We start from the raw sequence: 20,385 nt of genomic DNA, 5'->3' as shown, positions 1-20,385 counted from the left end.
TGAAAGAAGGATCATCCTAAATCCTTGGATCAATAGAGGTTACACATTTCACAAGTCAAATGAACAAAATAATCAGCTCACCCAAATTACACTGCTTGGTAGATCAAAGAGTAATAGGAAATTTTTCATTGATTTTTCCAGTGACTTCCCATTGAAGACCTGACATCTGCCCTCCCTCTGGGGCTAATCACCATTCCTTCCACATAGTATCAGCTGAGGAAGAAGTTTGGTAGGACCCTGTATATAACTCATTTGAGTTGTAGATTTTCAAATCCCTCAAAACTGGCACAATCTATGATTCCATCTATGTAGTAAATGAAATAAAGTTTGAAAGTAATAAATAGGTAATAATTTCTTGAGTAATTTAAATGCAACATACATTATACAATTGCAAAAATTTCTTCATAGAAAAATATAATAAGAAAAATAAAAAAAATAGTGTATAAAGTGCTTTCAGTTTGGTAAACATTTTGAATATCTACTCAACTGGGTATGGAAATCTATCTTCCCCTATAGAAAAATAGGGGGAAAGAGGATAAGTGATGGGAGGATAATAGAAGGGAGAGCAGATTGGGGAAGGGGATAGTCAGAAGCAAATACTTTTAAGGAGGGACAGGGTCAAAGGAGAGAATAGAATAAACAGGAGAGCAGGATAAGTTGGAGGGAATTATAGTTAATATTTCACAACATGACTGTTATGTTAGTGTTTTGCATGACTACACCTGTATAACCTATATCACATTGCTTGCCTTCTCAAAGAGGGTGGGTGGGGAGGGAGGAAGGGAGAGAATTTTGAACTCAAAGTTTTAAAAATGAATGTTACAAATTGTTTTTACATGCAACTGGGAAATAAGATATACAGGCAATAGGGTATAGAAATCTATCCTGCCCTACAGGAAAGTAGAAGGGGAAGGGGGTAAGAGAAAGGGGTGGGGTGATAGAAGGGAGGGCAGATTGGAAGAAGGGTGATTCAGAATGCACACTATCTTGGGGTGGGTGAGGGGAGAGGGGGAGAAAATTTGGAATTCAAAATCTTATGGAAGTGAATGTTGAAAACTAAAAGTAAATAAATTAATTTAAAAAAATAAAATAATATAAAACAGTTTGTGTATCTAATGAAAATAATTAAAATAGCATCCCTAATCTGCTTCAATACAAATGCAATACAATACAGAGTACATGTTGCCTAACATAACAGGAGAGGACATTCCCTACACATGGGTCATGAGCTGATCCCCACAGGCCCATCTAGTAGAGGGGGGCGTCTTTGATTATGTACATATACACACACATATGTGCATGTGTGTATGCATGTAGATATACACACATATACATACATATATAATGTATATATACATACATATTTAATCCTTATTATAAACCTTGCAGGTGATTATTGCAGATATTAGTCCCATGTCATAGATAATTTCTTCATGGTTACACAGTGAGTGTTTGAGATGGAATTTGAACTCAGATCTTCCTCACTTTGAGGACAATGCTCTATGAACTATATCAGTCATTAATTTTTTACCAACCTAACAGGCTATCTGATTTCCCACCCACCCCCATTCCAAAAATTGATTTTTATTTTGGTATCATATAGACAAAATCTATATAGAAGGCTCTGTTTCAAACTCAGATTAAAAAGGCCAGGAGTACATTATAAATGGAGCTATATATAAACAAAAAATATATACAAATAAGTGGCATGGAACTGTCATAATAATGTTAGAAAGGCCACAATCCTGGATGAGCTACAGCTTGGAAAAAGCACTAAGGATAATGAAAGTCTTTTAAATTATGTTCCAAGCATTCAATTAATGAACTAATAAACATTTATTAAGTTCCTGCTGTGTGTGAGGCACTGTGCTATGTGCTGGGAATGCAAAGACAAAAAAGAAATTCTTCCTTTCCTCAAGGAGATTTTGTTTTGATTTGTTTTTGTTTGTTTTTCTGTGCACATATCATGCTACCTATGAATAAATACAAAGTGAGCAGAAAGAAGAAGAGCTGTGAAGGGAAAGGTCAACAACTTGGTGTAACTAGTATATTCTTAACCTATGACAGAGAGAAAACAGCATTCCTCAACTTATATTTTGCTTCTGCCTTCTATATCAAAGCTATGATTTTCAAACTGAGAGGTCTAGAACTAATATGTTTAAAAGGCGATTCTAGGCAAAAATAAGTAAGATGGTAGATAGTAAGAGAATATCAAATTCTTGTGTAATCGAGTGTCCTAGCCTGGACTATTCTAGAATATTGAAAATATTTGCAGATGAGGTTGCTGAGTCAAAACTGGCAATCTTTGAGAAAATCCAGAAACTTTGTGTTGTGTTGGAAAAAATGAGGATGGGCCAATATCATCCTTATTTTCAAAAGGAGAAAAAGTTGCATCCAGGGAATTTCATCCTGATATTAATTTCTAGGAAAATTACAGAACATATTATTGTGTGGTTTATAAGCTCTTAGCGAATTGGTGATCATTAGGAGTTAGAGCAGGTTGACTGAAAGCAAGTCCCATGAAATTTACCCCCAGTCCTTAAAATGTGATGAGTCCAGTGCCATATTGGAGGCACTCTTACACCACAGTCAATCAACAAGCAATTATTATGTGCTAGGCACTGTGTTAAGCATTGATGATACAAAGAAAGATACAAACTCAATCTCTGATATGAATCTCATATTCATAAAAGATGCTGAGGAGTGATCAGACAAGTAAGAAGAGAACCAGGAAATGCTCACAAGCCCTATACTATTTGCTTTCCTTTTCTTTTGTTGTTTTGTTTTATTTCTTCTTTCTCATGGTTCCTCCCATTAGTTCTAATTCATGTCTGCTCTTATTGGTTAGATGCCATTATTTCAAAGCAAAAAATAATTTAAGAAAAAGAACAAGAAGAAAAAACATTTCTCTTTAAAGTTAAGGCACATCTTCCAACAAAATATACTATCAGTGCAAAAAGGTAGACATAGCTAGGAAAACACATGTAGAAGGAAACAACTATAGGAGATAAACTGTGTTATGGTACACATGTAAGGAATACATATTTCCAGTATATTCTTGTAAATAGGCTAACATATGTATTTCTTGCAATAGACATCCAGACTTTGACTACCTGTATTTGGATTTGATGAAGTCCTTCATGATATTCTTGTGTACAAAATGGAGAAAAATGTATTTAAAGGCTTCTAGGTGGCACAGTGGATACAGTGCCAGGACTGAAATCAAAAAGACTCATCTATCTGAATTCAAACCCAGCCTTAGACACTTACTAGTTCTGTGATCTTTGGCAAGTAACCTAACCCTGTTTAACTCAGTTTCCTCAACTGTAAAATTAACTAGAGAAGGAAATGAGAAACCACTCTAGAATCATTGCCAGAAAACCCTATATGGAATCATGACAAGTCAGACAGGACAGTAGCAACTGAACAACAGGTACAGTAGTTTTGTAGCTCTTTGAACAACTAAATCCAAAGTATATTGATTTATTGTTCATTGAATACTTGGAGCAAGGTCGCCAATGACATTTGACATACCTCTGTCTTTAAAGTCATTCTCTGTTCAACATTATTATATATGAATGAGATCAAGATGGCGTGCTTACCAAAAATGCTGATTAGATGGAACTGGAAGTGATAGATATTATTATATACATAACAAGACCAAAATTCAAAAAGGCCTTGACAAGCTGGAATGATGAGCCAAATCTGACAAGATTAAATTTAAGTTTTGTTTTAAAAGAATCATTCATAGAATTATAGGAAGACAGAAATGTAAAGTACAAGCACTTCATGTGGAACAGGTTTAGGGCTGTTACTTTATTTCAAGCATAATGACACTCCATTTCTCAGCTTTGAAAATTTCTGCTGGCTGTCACATGTCCATAATATTCTCCCTCTTTGTTTCTGCCAGTTGACTTTCCTGGCTTTTTTAAGTTCTGGATAAAATCCCACTTGCACCAGGAAGTCTTTCCCAATTCCTGTAATTTTTAACTCCTTGCCTCTGTTAATTGTTTCCTATTTATCTTGCACATAGCTTGTTTGTACATAGTTTGTATGTCATCTCCTTCATTAAACTGTGAGCTCCACGAGGGCAAGGATTTTCTTTTGCTGTTCTTTTTAACCCCTAGCACTTAATACTATGCCTTCCACATAGCAAGTGTTTATTAAATGCTTTTCAGCTGACTGACTGATTGTTAATATTGTGATGCTGGGCTGAATAAATACACCTCCATTGCATCCCAAAAGTTTTAGAGCAGGTTTAAACTATCCAAACTTAAAACTGCACTAAGACTTTTGGGATATGCTTTATATAATCCTTTTCAAAAAATATTAATTTATTTATTTTTAGTTTTCAACATTCACTTCCATAACATTTTTAGTTTTAAACTTTCTCCTCCTCTGTCTTTCCTCCTCCCAAAGATGGCATGTAATCTGATATAAGCTCTAATTATATATTCATATTAAGCATATGTTCACATTAGTCAAGATGTATGAAAAAATTAGAACTAATGGGAGGAACCATGAGAAAGAAGATATAAAACAAAACAACAAAAGAAAAGGAAAGCAAATAGTATGCTTCCATCTGCATTCAGACTCCATGGTTCTTTTCCTGGATGTATATAGCATTTTCCATCACGAGTCCTTTGGAGTTGCCTTAGATTATTGCATTGCTGAGAAGATCCAAGTCTATCAAAGTCAGTCATTCCACAATGTGACTCTTCTCCTGGTTCTGCTCATTTCACTCTGCATCAGTTCATGTAAGTCTTTCCAGGTTTTTTTTGAAGTCTGACTGCTCATCATTTCTTATAGCACAGTAATATTTCTTTACATTCAGATACCACAACTTGTTCAGTCATTCCCCAATTGATGGGCATCCCTTCAATTTCCAATTCTTTGCTACCTCAAAAAGAGCTGCTGTAAATATTTTTGTACATGTGGGTCTTTTCCCCATTTTTATGATCTCTTTGGGATACAGACCTAAAAGTGGTATTCTGGTTATAGCCTTTTGGGCATAGTTCAAATTGCTCTTCAAAATGGTTGGATCAGTTTACAACTCCACCAACAATGCATTGGTATTCCAATTTTCCCACATCTTCTCCAACATTTATCCTTGTCCTGTTTTGTCATGTTAACCAATCTGACAGGTGTGATGTGGTATCTCAGAATCATTTTGATTTACATTTCTCTAATCAATAGTTATTTATAACATTTTTTTCATGTGACTATAGATAGCATTAGTTTCTTCCTCTCAAAACTGCCTGCTCATATCCTTCGACCATTTATCAATTGGGGAAGGACTTGTATTATATGTTTGACTCAGTTCTCTATATATTTTAGAAATGAGGCCTTTATCATAGACACTGGTTGTAAAAATTATTTCCCAGTTCTCTGTTTCCCTCCTAATCTTGGATGCATTGGCTATGTTTGTGCAAAAAATTTTCAATTAATGTTATTAAAATTGTCCATTTTGCATTTCATACTGTTCTCTGTCTCTTGTTTGGTCATAATTTCTTCCCTTCTCCATAGATCTGAAAGATAAACTATTCTTTGCTCTTCTAGTTTGGTTATAGTATCAGTGTTTATGTTTAAATCATGTGCCCATTTTGACTTTATCTTGGTATAAGGTATAAGATGTTGGCCTATGCCCAGTTTTCTGCCACACATTTTTCCAGTTTCCCCAACAGTTTTTGTTAAATAGTGATTTCTTATCCCAGAAGCTAGAGTCTTTGAATTAATCAAATAGTAGATTAGCTTAGTCACTGACTGTTGTGTCTTACATATCTAACCTCTTCCACTGATCCGCCACTCTGTTTCTTAGCCAGTACTAAGTAGTTTTGATGATTGCTGCTTTATAATACAATTTAAGATCTGGTACAGTTAGGCCACCTTCCCTTACATTTCTTTTAATTAGTTCTCTTGATATTCTGGAGTTTATGTTCTTCCTGATGAATGTTGTTATTTTTTTCTAATTCTATGAAATATTTTTGGTAGTTTGATTGGTATGGTGCTGAATAAGTAAATTAACAGGTATAATTGTAATTTTTATTATATTAGTTCAGCCTACTCATGAGCAGCTCATATTTTCCAATTATTTAGATCTGACTTTATTTGTGTGAAAAGCATTTTGTAATTGTGTTAGTATAGTTCCTGAGTTTGTTTTGGTGGGTAGATTCCCAAATAGTTTATAATGTCTACAGTAATTTTAAATGAAATTTCTCTTTCTATCTCTTGCTGCTGGACTTTGTTAGCAATATATGGAAATGCTGATGATTTATGTAGGTTTACTTTATATCCCACAATTTTCCTAAATTTGTTTATTATTTCAAGTAAATTTTTACTTGATTCTGTAGGATTCTCTAAATAAGCTATCATATCATCTGCAAAGAGTGATAGCTTTGTTCTTCTTTGCCTATACTAATTCTTTCAATTTCTTTTTTCCCCCTCTAATTGTTATAGCTAACATTCCTAGAACAATATTTAATAATGTTTGTGACAATGTACATCCTTGTTTCACCCCTGATCTTATGGGAAATGTTTCTAGCTTATACCCATTACAAATAATGCTTGTTGATGGTTTTTGATAGATGTTATATATCATTTAAGGAACACTCTATGTATTACTACGCCCTCTAGTGTTTTCAATAGGAATAAGTGTTATATTTTGTCAAATACTTTTTCTGCATCTATTGAGATAATCATATGATTTCTGTGAGTTTTGTTGTTGATATGGTCAATTATGCTGATAATTTTCCCAATATTGAACCAGTTCCGTAGTCCTGGTATAAATCCCACCTAGTCATAGTGTATTATCCTCAAGATTAGTTGTTATAATCTCTTTGTTAATATTGTATTTAAATTTTTGCATCTATATTGATTAGGGAAATTGGTCTATAATTCTCTTTCTATGTTTTAGCTCTTCCTGGTTTTGGCATCAACACCATATTTGTATCACAAAAAGAATTTGGTAGGACTCCTTCACCTATTTTTCCAAATAGTTTATATAGTATTGGCTTTAATTGTTCCTTAAATGTTTGATAGAATTCACTTGTAAATCCAACTGGCCCTGGAGGTTTTTTCTCAAGGGGTTCATTTATGGCTTATTTGATTTCTTTTTCTGAAATGGAGTTGTTTAAGTATTAAATTTCCTCTTCTGTTAATCTTCTTGTATTTGAAGGCCAAATTTTCTGTTGAGCTCTGGTCTTTTCATCAGGAAGGTTTGGAAGTCTCTTATTTCATTGAATATCCATTTCCTTTCCTGAAAGATTATGCTCAGTTTTGCTGTGTAGTTGATCCTTGGTTGTAATCGAAGTTCCTTTGCCTTATGGAATATTGCATTCCATGCCCTCATCTTTTAATGTAGAACCTGCAAGGACCTGCATAATCTTGACTGTGGTTCCATGATATTTAAATTGTTGCTTTCTGGCTGCTTGTAGCATTTTCTCTTTGATCTGATAATTTTAGAATTTAGCTAAAATATTCTTTGGCATTTTCAATTTCGGATCTCTTTCAGGAGGTGATTGGTGGATTATTTCAATGACTAATTTACCCTCTCATTCCAGGAACTCAGAGCAGTTTTTATTTTTATTTTTATTTTTATTTCTTTATGATTTTCTGAAGGATGTTGTCCAGGCTCTTTTTTTTCTCATGGTTTTCACGTAGATCAATGATTTTTAAATTGTCTATCCTGGATCTATTTTCCAGGTCAGTTGTTTTACCAATGAGGTATTTTATGTTTTTTTTCTATCTTTTCATTCTTTTGTTTCTGTTTGATTGATTCTTGCTCTCTTATAGAGTCATTAGCTTCCACTTGCCCCATTCTAATTTTTAAAGATTTGTTTTTTTTTCTATTAGATTTTGTACCCATTCTATTTTTTAAGGAGTTCTTCTCTTCAGTGAGTTTTTGTGCCTCCTTTTCCATTTGGCCAATTCTATTTTTTAAGGACTTGTTTTCTACAGTTAATTTTTGTCCTTCCTTTTCCAAGCTATTGACTCTTTCTTGTATATCTCTCATTTCTTTTCCCAATTTTTCTTCTACCTCTCTTATTTGACTTTTAAAATCCTTCTTGAGATCTTCCAAGAAGTCTTTTTGGGTTGGAGACCAATTCACATTCTCCTTTGAGGTTTGGATGTGGTTATATTGTAAATATTGTCCTATTCTAAATTTGTGCCTTGATCCTCCCATTCCCCAAAATAAGAATCTATGATCATTTCCTGTTTCTGCTTTTTGTTCATGGTGTTTGCCTATTTCCTGACTTTAAAAAAAATGTTGAGTTCTCCTGCTGGAGCAAAGGGGGTACTTACCCAAGCTTCATTTCCTGCTCACCTGGGCCTTGTATGGGGATATTTCATTGCCAGTGGATGTCTGTCAGCCTGCAGCTTTGCCTTCTGGAGTTGTGCTTCCCAGAGTTGTGTTGAGGTACCGAGTGATTTTGCTGCTGGAGAATGATGTTGCCTGTGGTGGTTTTCTAAGCTGATATCTACCAGTTCCCCTGCCTATATTGAGGCTCTCATGGGGTCCTGGTGTTGGCACTTGCCTTCTCCACCAACCTGGGTCTCAGGATCTCTCCTTGGTATGCTGAGGTGGGACTTGTGGCTGGCTTGCTGGGACATTTCCAGTCCTGTACCACTCCTTTGCCCTGCCCCTGCCCCAGCAAGAGAGGCCTTTCCCTTTGATCCCCCAAGCTTCCTGGGCTACAAGACTTCTGTGCTTTGACTTTTTGCTAGCTCAGGGTTTTTCCTGGTTGATATTTTCTGAACTTTCATAGGTCAATGAGGGTGGGGTGAGAGCAACTTACTTCTTGCTCTGCCATCTTGGCTCCTAGAAGCAGAACTCCTGTTTTAAAGAATCCTAATAAATAAATAAATAAAATTTTTAAAAAAGTAAACAACAGCCTTGTTCTCTGTGCTAGCCAGATAGTATATATAATTTGCTTTTGGGTTTTGAGGGCTACATTTTAAGAGATAAACTGGAGCCTTGTTTAGAGGAATTCAGTCAGGATGGTCAAGACACTTACTTGGTTTACTCTTGGGAGAGGACAGATTTTTGGCCCAGCAAAAGGAATAAATTGAAAATTACAACTGTCTACCTTGTGAAGAAGCAAGTCTCCCTTTCCCTGGAGGTATTTAAGAAAAGTCTAGATTTACTTATTGGACATGATGTAGGAAGAAATTCCTAATGTGTAGGACATTAAACTTGATGACTATTAAGGTATTCTACAATTTTAAGGCTCTGTTTTCATTAGAAATTTATCATTTAGTAACAAACATCCATTAAATGATGATTATGTAAAAAGAGAGCACAATAAAAGCACGCATCCAGTTACACAGTTTCAGGAAAATGAAGTACAATGGAGATGAAGAAAGGATAAGGAGAAATAGGTCTCGTTCCACTGGGCAAGCCAGTTTCCCAGAATTCTATGGAGATATTTAATAGAGTTAATAATTTATTTCAAGCACTTATCTGGTAGTTAAAAGACTACCATGACAACAGTGAAGGAAAAAAAGCAAAAAAAAAAAACCAAAAAACATAGACCTAGGAAAAGTTGAAAGAGGTTTGAGTTGAAAATGAGTTTTATGATAAGGGAGAAAATGGTTCACTTAATCTATGTAGATTTTGGAGTTTTGTTGTTTTTGTTTTCATTTATCGTGTGAAGGGAGAGTTACAAATAGACATTAATAGAGTCCATAAGTACTTCAGGTCAGGAAATAAGATTAACTTCAAAGGGAAAAATCAAGGAGCAGTGAAGTTCAGTTAGCAAAGGAATGAACAAGAAGGAAATTCTAAGTAATAAGAATGGATAAGGATTAGAAGTTTTTTCGGTTATTGATCAAAATAATGTGGGTCCTTCTCACATTAAAAAAAATTAAACTTGAGACTTTTTCTCTCTCTCTCTACATGTATATGTATATATGCACATATATACATGTATGTATATGTGTATGTATGTTTATATACACACATACATATCATATGCATGTATGATATACGAATGCCATACATGTTTAATATTGTGGCCCTAATTTTCAGAAACTTTAATCATATTATGTTAGAATAAAATCCTGATAACAATTATAATCTCTTAAAGACTTTATTTTATAATATCTTGACAAGTGCTGTGTTGAATAGCTTATTGAAATTTTATTTAATATTTGTTTTCTCACATGAATAACTAAAATGACAGTGCTCAATGATACTACTTTTTTAGCACTGACACGATCACAGAACCTTTTTTATAATCTGAAGGGCAACTAACTGCTGTTATTTTCTAGTTGTATTGTCCTTGGGTATAATAAAAACTCCTTTATTCTTATATCATTATTACAGTATATTAAGAATAGTTCAACATCATTGAGTTCTAGAAAGGACTGTACATGAAATATTGATATCAAATTAAATCATAGTCTCATAAAAGGTGACAATCCATTTATGAAGTACCAGTTAATTATACTTCTTGACAACTCATATATATTGGGAAACACAAGTAACCATTCTTCAAAAATTGGAATTCTTTCTCTTCTTAACTTCACTAATATTATTTGTTTTCTGTGACAAAATTCCAGACAAGAAGAGAGAGAAATTTTAGAACTGTAACTATAGTTTTCTCATGCTTAATTTGAATTTGCAGTTTTAAATATGAAGCTCTACCTAAAGGCAAAATGATTTTGTAGATTATTATGTACTTTCCCCATATCAATGATTATAACAGAAGAATTCATGGTAACTTGGTCAACCCTCAGTCAATTAGAACTTGACATATACTAATAAGCTCTAATTAAGGAATTAGGAAGACATTTGTTCATTAGGAAGGAAACCCATTACACTGAATAATTATATCATAAAGAGGTTAAAGTAAGACTGTGATCCAACTGGAAGACTATTATTTGAGTTCCCAAAAGCATATATAAAGGGCATTTTATGTTGCGAATATAACATTGTCAAAGTCAATTTAGATATTTAAAAATTATATCCTCAATTTAAAAGGCTTGATGTTTAAAGATCTCACTGTTTCTATATACCTATCTCCACACAGGAGCTGGAGGATGGTCTCCATCAGACAGTGATCATTACCAATGGCTGCAGGTTGATTTTGGCAATAGGAAGCAGATCAGTGCCATTGCAACCCAAGGCAGATATAGCAGCTCTGACTGGGTGACCCAGTACCGAATGCTCTACAGTGATACAGGAAGGAACTGGAAACCATATCATCAAGATGGGAATATCTGGGTGAGTCACTGCCTTAAAGGTTTGCCATAAGATTGTCATAAGATGCCATAAGATTCGATATTGATGAACTAAGATACTATACTCTAAAGATTGTTAATGGTGTCTCTGAAGGCATGATCATTCATTAAAAATGATTTCTGAGTTGAAATCCTTCAAGAGCTGCTGCATTTATGTACTAAACATGTGTAGTCAGTATTTAATGTGTATGTTTGTTGAGTAATGGGTTAAGGCAGTGTATAGAAACTAGTCTTTAGTTATTTGGAGGTTAAGGGATTTTTATTCAACTATTCTAGACACTATAGTATTTTGGGGCACAAAATAAGAAGACGTGGTTCTAGCTTGGACTCAGCCCCTTTATCAACTAGTGATTCATCTTTGTATTTTGTTAGAGCTTTTTATTTCTGATGTGATATTTACCAGCTTTGTGACTTGGATCTTGATATCATGTTAGAGACCCTTTTACTGTAATGTGATACCCATGGGATTTCAGCATATTACATTGGGCAATAGAATATTCTAAGGCTCAGAATAAGGAGGACTTGGCTCTAGTCTGGCCTTAGCCCATTAATCAGTAATTGTGGGACTTAGATCTTAGTATCTTGTTAGAAAATGTGAATTGTAAAGTGATAAACATATGATTATGTGATCACAAAGCTTATCTGGTCAAGACATTTCATAAATGCTCTATTACAAACCATCATCAAGTCATGGTCATTTCTGGAAACAAGAGTGATAATTCTTTCCTGTTTTTGTGTAGCACTCATCTTCTTAGGCTTATATGATGCAGGAAACCTCACACAGGTCTGTTTATAATTTTCCTTGACAGTTTGGGTAAAACAAAACAACTGCATGTATGAGAGTTAGCACAGATTGCTAGTAGAAAAGCTTAGATAGCAAAACAGAAAATTCTTAGATATTAAACTCAAATGGGACAGTAATCATAAATGTCTGACTTGCTATTAACAACATGTAGCCTAGGGCTAAATCATCTTTCCTACCCCTTACAGGGAAATCTTCCTCCAAGTTCTGTTTGTTCTCTCTCTCTCTATCTCTCTCTCTGTCTCTCTCTCTCTATGTCTCTCTCTATCTCTCTCTGTCTGTGTCTCTCTGTCTCTCTGACATACACACACACACACACACACACACACACACGCACACATGCATACACTCTTTTCCTGGGAAAACTCATTCATTCCCAAAGTTTCAACTACAAACTGTACCCAGTTAATTCCCCGAACTATATCTGTAATCCTGATCCCTCTTCTAAGCTTTAGACTGAACATTTCTAACTGCTTTCAGGACATTTTCATCTTTGTACTGTACTAGAAGATTTGAAATTAGGAACACCTGGATTCAAATTCTGCCTCTTAAAATCTCTAGCTATATAGTCAGTGGTTAGCAAATCATTGATAAATCATCTCATCTCTAAAATGGAGATCAAACTTGTACTATCTAAACCATAGGAGTGTTGTAAGATTAAGTAATTAAAGCTGTAATCAGCTATTTATTATCAGTGATGATAGTGTTAAATCAGCATGTTAGAATAAACTCAATATACCTAAAACTGGCTTATTAGAATTTTCCTCCAAACCTTTTCCTTCTCCTGATTTCACCATTTGTCTGTGAAACCAACACTCTCTTAGCCTCTCTATGTTTTCTTTTCTTCTCTACCTCTTAAGCTAAACCTTTATCCATTTCTGATAATTCTACCTCTATAACATTTTCCCTCTTTTCTACCCCTACTACCACCAGGCCTCTATCAACTACATGGACTGTTATAATAGCCTGGAAATAATGTTCCTGCCTTCATTATTTCTATTTTCCTATTTATCATTTATGCTGCTACAAAAAAATATTGAAGGGGTGTCTTTTCTGCTTTTTCATTTAAAAAAAATCTTCAGTAGATCTCTGTTTCTTTCCAAGCATAGCTCAACCTTCTTTGCTTTGCATTTCAGCACTACCATAATCTTTTTCTGTCCTTGTCAGCCTCCTCCAAGATACAACTCAAGTACCATCTTTCAAATGAAGCCTTTCCTGATCCATCACCTGCTAGTACCATCTCTCCCTAATTACCTTATATCTAACTTAATCTTAATAAATGCCAGTTGATTGAATATATTTATTTTGTATTTACTTTGTATATATTCTTTATACTCTTATATGTGTATGTGCAGTCTTCTCCAAGAGAATGTAAACTCTGTTAAAGTAGACATTATTTCATTTTTTTTTAAATTTGGATCCACAGTACATAGAAAAGCATCTGACATTTAGCAGACTGCAAAAAAAAAAATTGATATTGTTATCATTTTCCTAAAGAAAACTTTTCCGTATTCCACTTTCTTAAGTCAAACTAGATTATTCTTTGTTGCCCCCAAGTACCCTGCTTTTTCTTACCTATCTGCCTTTGTTTATCTTTCTTTTTTTTCTTTTTTCTTTTTTTTTTTACTAGGCAATGGGGTTAAGTGACTTGCCCAGGATCACACAGCTAGTAAGTGTTATGTGTCTGAGGCCAGACTTGAACTCAGGTCTTCCTGAATCCAGGGCCAGTGCTCTATCCACTGTGCCACCTAGCTGCCCCTGTTTATCTCACACTTGCTGTGTGGCATATGTCTTCCCTCACTTCTCTTAATGAAATCCTACCCATTCTACCTTAAAAATAATTAAGTAGTATTTTTAAGTAATATACCTCTTATAAAACATTTAAGTAGAAATAAATTTAAACATAACAATTACATTGCCTTAAAATACACATGGAGCTTAAAATTAAAGGAAGCAACTCATGATGAAAGTGTTTTAGGCTTTACTAATCCAAAAATAATTTAGTGCATTCAAAATTCCCAAATGTGGTAAGCTCACTGATCCTTAAAATCTCAAGTATTATCTACGGCTAAATATTTAATATGTGCTTCTTAATTTTAAAAGCACTTCATAAAAAAATAAAACTAGGAATGAAACAATTGTTCCTTGTAGAGCAAGTATGTAACTAAGTAGGAAAAATTGATTTCCTATTCAAACAGAATGAGTTAATGGTGCAGTGTTTGAAAGTGTATTGACTTAGGAGCCAATAGAATCTCAGATCTTATGATCCTAGATTCAAATACTGATTCTCACTCTTGTGACTTATGTGACCTTGAGCAAGTTGCAAATGAAATACTCATTTTGATCAACATTAAAATTAGGAATTTGATCTAAAATATAATATGTATAGTACTTCAATGAGGGGAAATTACTATCTAAGGTTGAATGTATTTTTGATGGTAAAAAAATTAATACATATGGAGAAACTTACGAATTTTAATGTTTTTTTTAAATTGCATTAGTTTTTATCTTCTCATGCCTATCATGATTTTGTGAAGTGTTTGAGATTAAAAAAAAATTAGATTTTAAAATTTAATTATATGTAGTGGGGAGAGGGTAATTGACAGTGCATTACCATGTGGAAATCGTCAGATTATATACTCCAAGTGGAATTCCAAAAACCTATCTGTTAAGATACTTTTGAACTGATCTGTCTTGGCCTAGAACTTGAAGAAGTTGTCAGACTTGTCTCTTTGGATACTGTGTTTCCAGGAGAAAAAATCCACTGTTCACTGATTAATTAATTAATCAAACATTAAATGCTCATTCTGTTCAAAATAATGTACTAGGTGTTAGGGATATAAAAGTGAATAGACATAGTTACAGATCTCTCTCTTTTTTTCTCTGTATATATATATGTATATATACATGTGTGTGTGTATACACATACATGTGTTTATGTATACATACATAAATATATTTATAATCTCTGTATTCAGAGTTGAAAGTCTAAAAGCATAACCCTATAGTTTAATAGACTGGTCAACTAAAAAGAAAATAAAGATGGTTTGGTAGGCAAAGACCTCACCTAATTAACGATAAATTAGTGTTAGCATTTGCAAAGATACCAACTTCATGACCTGTACAAAAATGAGTGACTACCAAACTGAATTCTCAGAAGTGGTCTAGATATTTCACACTCAAAACTTTGCATAACTGAAAGCACTTTAGTCTTTTAAACTCCCTTTACTTCTATAACAATAATGAGAATAATAGAAACCTCCTTTATCTAAACTGCCCTGTTCATCTTCTTTAGATAGTCTTCTCAGTTGCAGAAATAAAATAAATGAGGATTGGCCAAATAGCCCAAAGAGATTATTTAAGTTATAGTTCCAGTATCCTTAACAGAAACTTTTTTGAGTAAATTGGTTCTTTAACAGTAAACCTAAGTATCTTATTCAGAAAAAGGAAATATTCTATGTAAGCATTCCATTAGTGAAAATCCATTAAGCACTACATTTCAGGAGAATTCTGATAGCATTTTTCTTAGCTACTGCTTTTACTTTTATTGATGGAATTCAATTGCATTTGGAACATAGATATTTGGAATGAAAATATGAGATTAGAGGATTAATATAAGGTATCATTCTTATACTGTAACTTTATTGTATATTGACAAAAAAGAATACAATTAGTTCTGGCAGAATCATTGTTTCTCAAGAATTCAACTAAACTGCTAGTAAAAAAAAAACACACCAAACAAAACAAAAAACTCCAATATTACAATTGAGTAGCTCTACTTTGACTGTTGGGGGTTAAACTCTCCTTATTGTGCCAGACAATAAACTGGAAAAAATATTCTGTGCAATGAGGATGATGATGATGATGATGATGATGATATATTCATATATAAATTGAGATTCTTGGGGACATATAGAAGCTTAGATCCTGAAATACTAGGTTAAGAAAATGGACATCATACACAAAGTTCTGTCAGTTTTCAAAAAATAATTTGGACTATGTCTACTCATTAGCAACTTATTTGTGGACCCTTTGACTTTTAAAATATTGAGGCAATAACTTCAAAAATAGGCACAGAATACTTGCTGTTCATAGAAGAATTAGAATTTAATAGTTATCTCAAATAAGTATAGTACAAAGGATGCTTCTTTTTGGTGTAAATCAGTTGTTCACTTTTTTTTTTTGGTTTTAAGTATTTCTTCCCACTCCAGTTTACACCTGCTTGATTAATGTCCAGTTTATTCGCATTTTAAAGTTTCTATAAATAACGGAAGGCAGACAAGTATGAGATATATCAATTCAAGGGATCAATAGTAACCAAATCTTAGGTGTACTTTTGGAGAGTGTCTTTGTTTCCCCAGGCATAGAAATGCAATTGATTCAGCTCAATAGTGCAGTGCAGCACAGTTTTGGTTAAGTGGATCAGAGCTGTTCAGGACCTAGCAAAGTCACAAGTATCATAGTGGTGCTTTAACCAAAAATATTTGATGATAATAAGAATTACAACATACCAAATAAGCCAAATTGCCTAATCTTTCCAATTATTTCCAATAGAATCACTAAATAATCTAGGTAATTAAAAACCTATGTCAGTGAGAAACTCTTGATATCTAGGCATAGGTTTCAAATTTCAATAAGAACATTTCTCATAAATAATACAGATTACTTTATTTTTTATGAAATAAAGTATGGACCCATTGCTGATGTTCCATTTAGTTTTTTTTTTTAATCTAATATAGCTTCTTCCACTTCAGTATGGGATCTAACACACTTATTCTCACTAATCCAAAATTTCCCCCTACTATTTTGTACATATAGTTACTGCACTTTGAAAGATTTTGAGTAAAGGTGAGTGAGTAGATTCAAAACAAATACTACTGATGTCTCATTAATAATTAAATCAAATCATCATTATATGCATTCAACATATTTTGTCATGGGCTTCAGATGTGTACTCTATGATTGCCTCCTAGGAAAAAAGGAGGGGAGGTCATTACTAAATTACATAGAGGAAGGGCTATTTTCAAGGTGAATTCCAAATAAGCTTCCTATTTCTGTGAAATAGATTTTCTGTTTCTGCCCCTCGTGGGCTGTATGATATTTTTAAAGTCTCATGAATTTTAATAAGTTGAGTGGACGTTCTATATTCTTTCTTGTATATTCTAATACCTAGACTAGTGAATTTTGATCACCATTCCTAAATGCACATCTGTATTTAGAGATTCTCATTTTAAGAGGTCATAAGTTTTCTCTACATGTCAGTCTGTTGAGTTACTCAATATTCTATATGCACACAGCCATTCAAACACAGTATGATTATGTGTTTAATATTTTCTCCTTTCCCCAAAAAATGGTTGATAAAAGAGGATGCTATTAATCATCTTGACTATAATGTAGACATGCACTGTTGGGGTAAAGCAAAATATGATCTTGTGTGATTGATTTTTTTCCAGATAGTGAAGTAGTACTGTACTACTCTTTATATCCTCGAGTGCCTTTTCTTCTTTGGGGGATTCATAAGGGTCTAATTGTTTTAATTTGTAAAATTGTGCATTAACTTGAAGAGATCCTTGAATTTCTATGTACTCTTGTCTGAATAATTATGATGCTTCATTCTGTTTTCTTTTTCATCAGTCTCAGACAGTGTGATTGCTCTTTATTTTGACTGGTTAGGCAATTGTGACTATGTATTAGATGAGCCTAAATGGCTAAAGTTGAATCCAACTATATACATCAAATTGGTGGATGAGGGGAGACATCAGTTTTTATAAAGATACTCCTGCTTTTAAAGATATTTCTTCATTTAAGATGGAGGCATGTAGGTGGTGTAATGGATAGGATTTTGGATTTGGAGTCAGGATGATATGAGTTTGAATTTTATCTTAAAAAAATTAGTAGCTCTATTACTTTAGGCAATTCACTTAATCTGCCTGGGTTTCAGTTTTCTCATCTATAAAATTAAAACTTTTGAGCTAATAATTACTAAGTTCCCATCTAGCTCTGTACATATTATCCATTGATCTATGTAAATTGATATGTGTATTTTGAAAAGATTTCCAGAAAGAGAATTTACTTATGGATTTTAACATAGCAACATACCTTTGGATAGCTTTGTATATTTAAGATGAATAATGCAGCTAATAAGCCATATTTTCAAATGTTAATAAAAAGCATAGAGAAGTTCATTTTGATAACTGCCAAATACATTATTGAAGTACTCTATACTTGGGTCTGCCATTAGAAATTCAAAATATCCAAGAATTTTATCTTCTCTGGAGTATTGATCATATGAAAATTATTGTACATATGTTTCTTGGTCTGCAATGTCCAAGTGTTGTTTAGTGTGGGATTATGGTGGGGCAGAGACAAGATGGTGGGGAGAAGCCAGGAAATTGCCTGAGCTCCTCCCCAGTTTCCCTCTGAAACAACATTGAATCCAGTCTCTAAAATAGTTCTGGGGCAGAAGAATCCACAAATAGACAGTGGAACAATTTTTGAGCCCAAGGTAACCTAGAAAGATGTCAGGAAAGGTCTGTCTCACTTGGAAAAAAGGAGAGCACAGCCCAGTGGAGGTGTGATCTGGGCAAGGCAGCAGCAAGCTCTGAGCCACAGCATAGACCAGCAGTCAAGGCCTAGCAGTTCTGGCCAGCTGTGAGGCCTCCAGACTGAGCATGGCAGACAAACTGCCAGCCCCAGGACCCAGGGCATAATAGTTGAGACTAGGCTAGGATATCTTAGAACAGTGAGCAGGGTACCCACACCAGAGTCTCTGGCACAGAAATCCAGTGACCACACCCCTGGACCCCAGTGCAAGAAACTTGGGACAGTGTCTCCTGTACCTTAGGAGCAGAGCTTTACTTTGTTTTTCTGTTTTTTGTTTTTCAAATGAGCAAAAATCAAGAAAGAGCTTTGACCACAGAACTCTACTATGGAGACAGGGAAGATCAAAACACAAAATCAGAAGAGGACAACAATATTAAAATGCCTACATGTGAAGCATAAAAGGGGAATATGAATTGTTATCAAGCCCAAAAAGTCCTTTTGGAACAGGCAAAAAAGGATTTTAAAAATCAAGTAAGAGAGGTAGAAGAAAAAAAAAATGGACAAAAGAAATGATAGTTATGCAAAATATAATTATGAAAAAATTTCAACAACTTGGAAAAGGAGGCACAAAAATTGACTGAAGAAAACCACTCCTTAAAAAAATTGAACTTACCAAATGAAAAAAAAATTCACTGAAGGAAATAACTCCTTTAGAATTAAAATTGGTCAAGTGGAAAAGGAGGTACAAAAACTAACTGAAGAAAATAATTCCTTAAAAATTAGAATTGGGCAACTGGAAGCTAATGACTGCATGAGACATCAAAAATCAGTCAAACAGAATCAAAAGAAAGAAAAAAAATAGAAGAAAATGTAAAATACCTCATTGGAAAAACAGCTCACCTGGAAAATAGATCCAGGAGGGATTTATTTTAAAAAAATATTTATTTTTAGTTTTCAACATTTACTTCCACAAGATTTTGAGTTCCAAATTTTCACCCCATTTCACCCCCTCCCCAAGATGGCATTTATTCTGAATATCCCTTCCCCTAGTCTGCCCTTCCTTCTATCTCTCCCACTCTTCTCTTATCCCCTTCCCCTTCTATTTTCCTGTTGGGCAGGATAGATTTCTGTACCCCATTTCCTGAATTTCTTATTTCTCAGTTGCATGTGAAAACATTTTTTAAACATGCATTTTTAAAAGTTTGAGTTCCAAATTTTCTCCCTTCCTCCCTCCCCATCCATCCTCATTGAAAAGGCAAGCAACTCAATATAGGTTATACATGTGCAGTTATGCAAAACACTTAATAGTAGTCATGTTATGAAAAATTAATTCTATTTCCCTTAATCCTATTCCGCCCCCCCATTTATTCTATTCTTTCTTTTGAAACTGTCACTCCTCAGAAGTGTTTGCTTCTGATTACCACCTCTCCCCATCTTCCCTCCTCTCTGTCATTCCCCTGCTCTCTTGTCCCCTTCTCCCCCTATTTTCCTGTAGTATAAGACAGATTTCCATACCCATTTTAGTGTGTATGTTATTCCCTCCTTAAGTCAAATCCAAGATTCACTTGTTCCCTCTTGCCTTCCCCTGTTTCCCTTCCACTGTAAGAACCTTTTCTTTTCTGTTTTTTTATGAGATAGTTTACCCCATTCTATCTCTCCCTTTCTCCTTCTCCAAGTATAATCCTCTCTCACCGCTTAATTTTATACTCCAGATATGACCCCTTCATCTTCAACTCACTTACTCTCTCTCTCTGTCTCTCTCTCTCTCTGTCTCTTTCTCTCTCTCTCTCTCTCTCTCT

General features: G+C 34.1%; 1 protein-coding gene across 1 annotated transcript in view; it reads left to right on the top strand.

Annotated features, from left to right (window-relative positions):
* The window catches only part of CNTNAP2 (contactin associated protein like 2), a 2,649,987-nt gene that overhangs the window by 826,076 nt on the left and 1,803,526 nt on the right, over positions 1 to 20,385 (top strand). Inside the window, exon 3 of the mRNA XM_027856858.1 lies at positions 11,031 to 11,224. Coding sequence (XP_027712659.1) covers positions 11,031 to 11,224 — 194 coding nt within the window. The remainder of the gene's footprint in view (positions 1 to 11,030; positions 11,225 to 20,385) is intronic.

The sequence above is a fragment of the Vombatus ursinus genome, unplaced genomic scaffold (assembly GCF_900497805.2).
Source record: "Vombatus ursinus unplaced genomic scaffold, bare-nosed wombat genome assembly UNPS02011649.1, whole genome shotgun sequence".
NCBI classification, from domain to species: domain Eukaryota; kingdom Metazoa; phylum Chordata; class Mammalia; order Diprotodontia; family Vombatidae; genus Vombatus; species Vombatus ursinus.
Note: the sequence above shows the minus strand (reverse complement) of the source record. Positions and strands in the feature narration are given on the sequence as shown.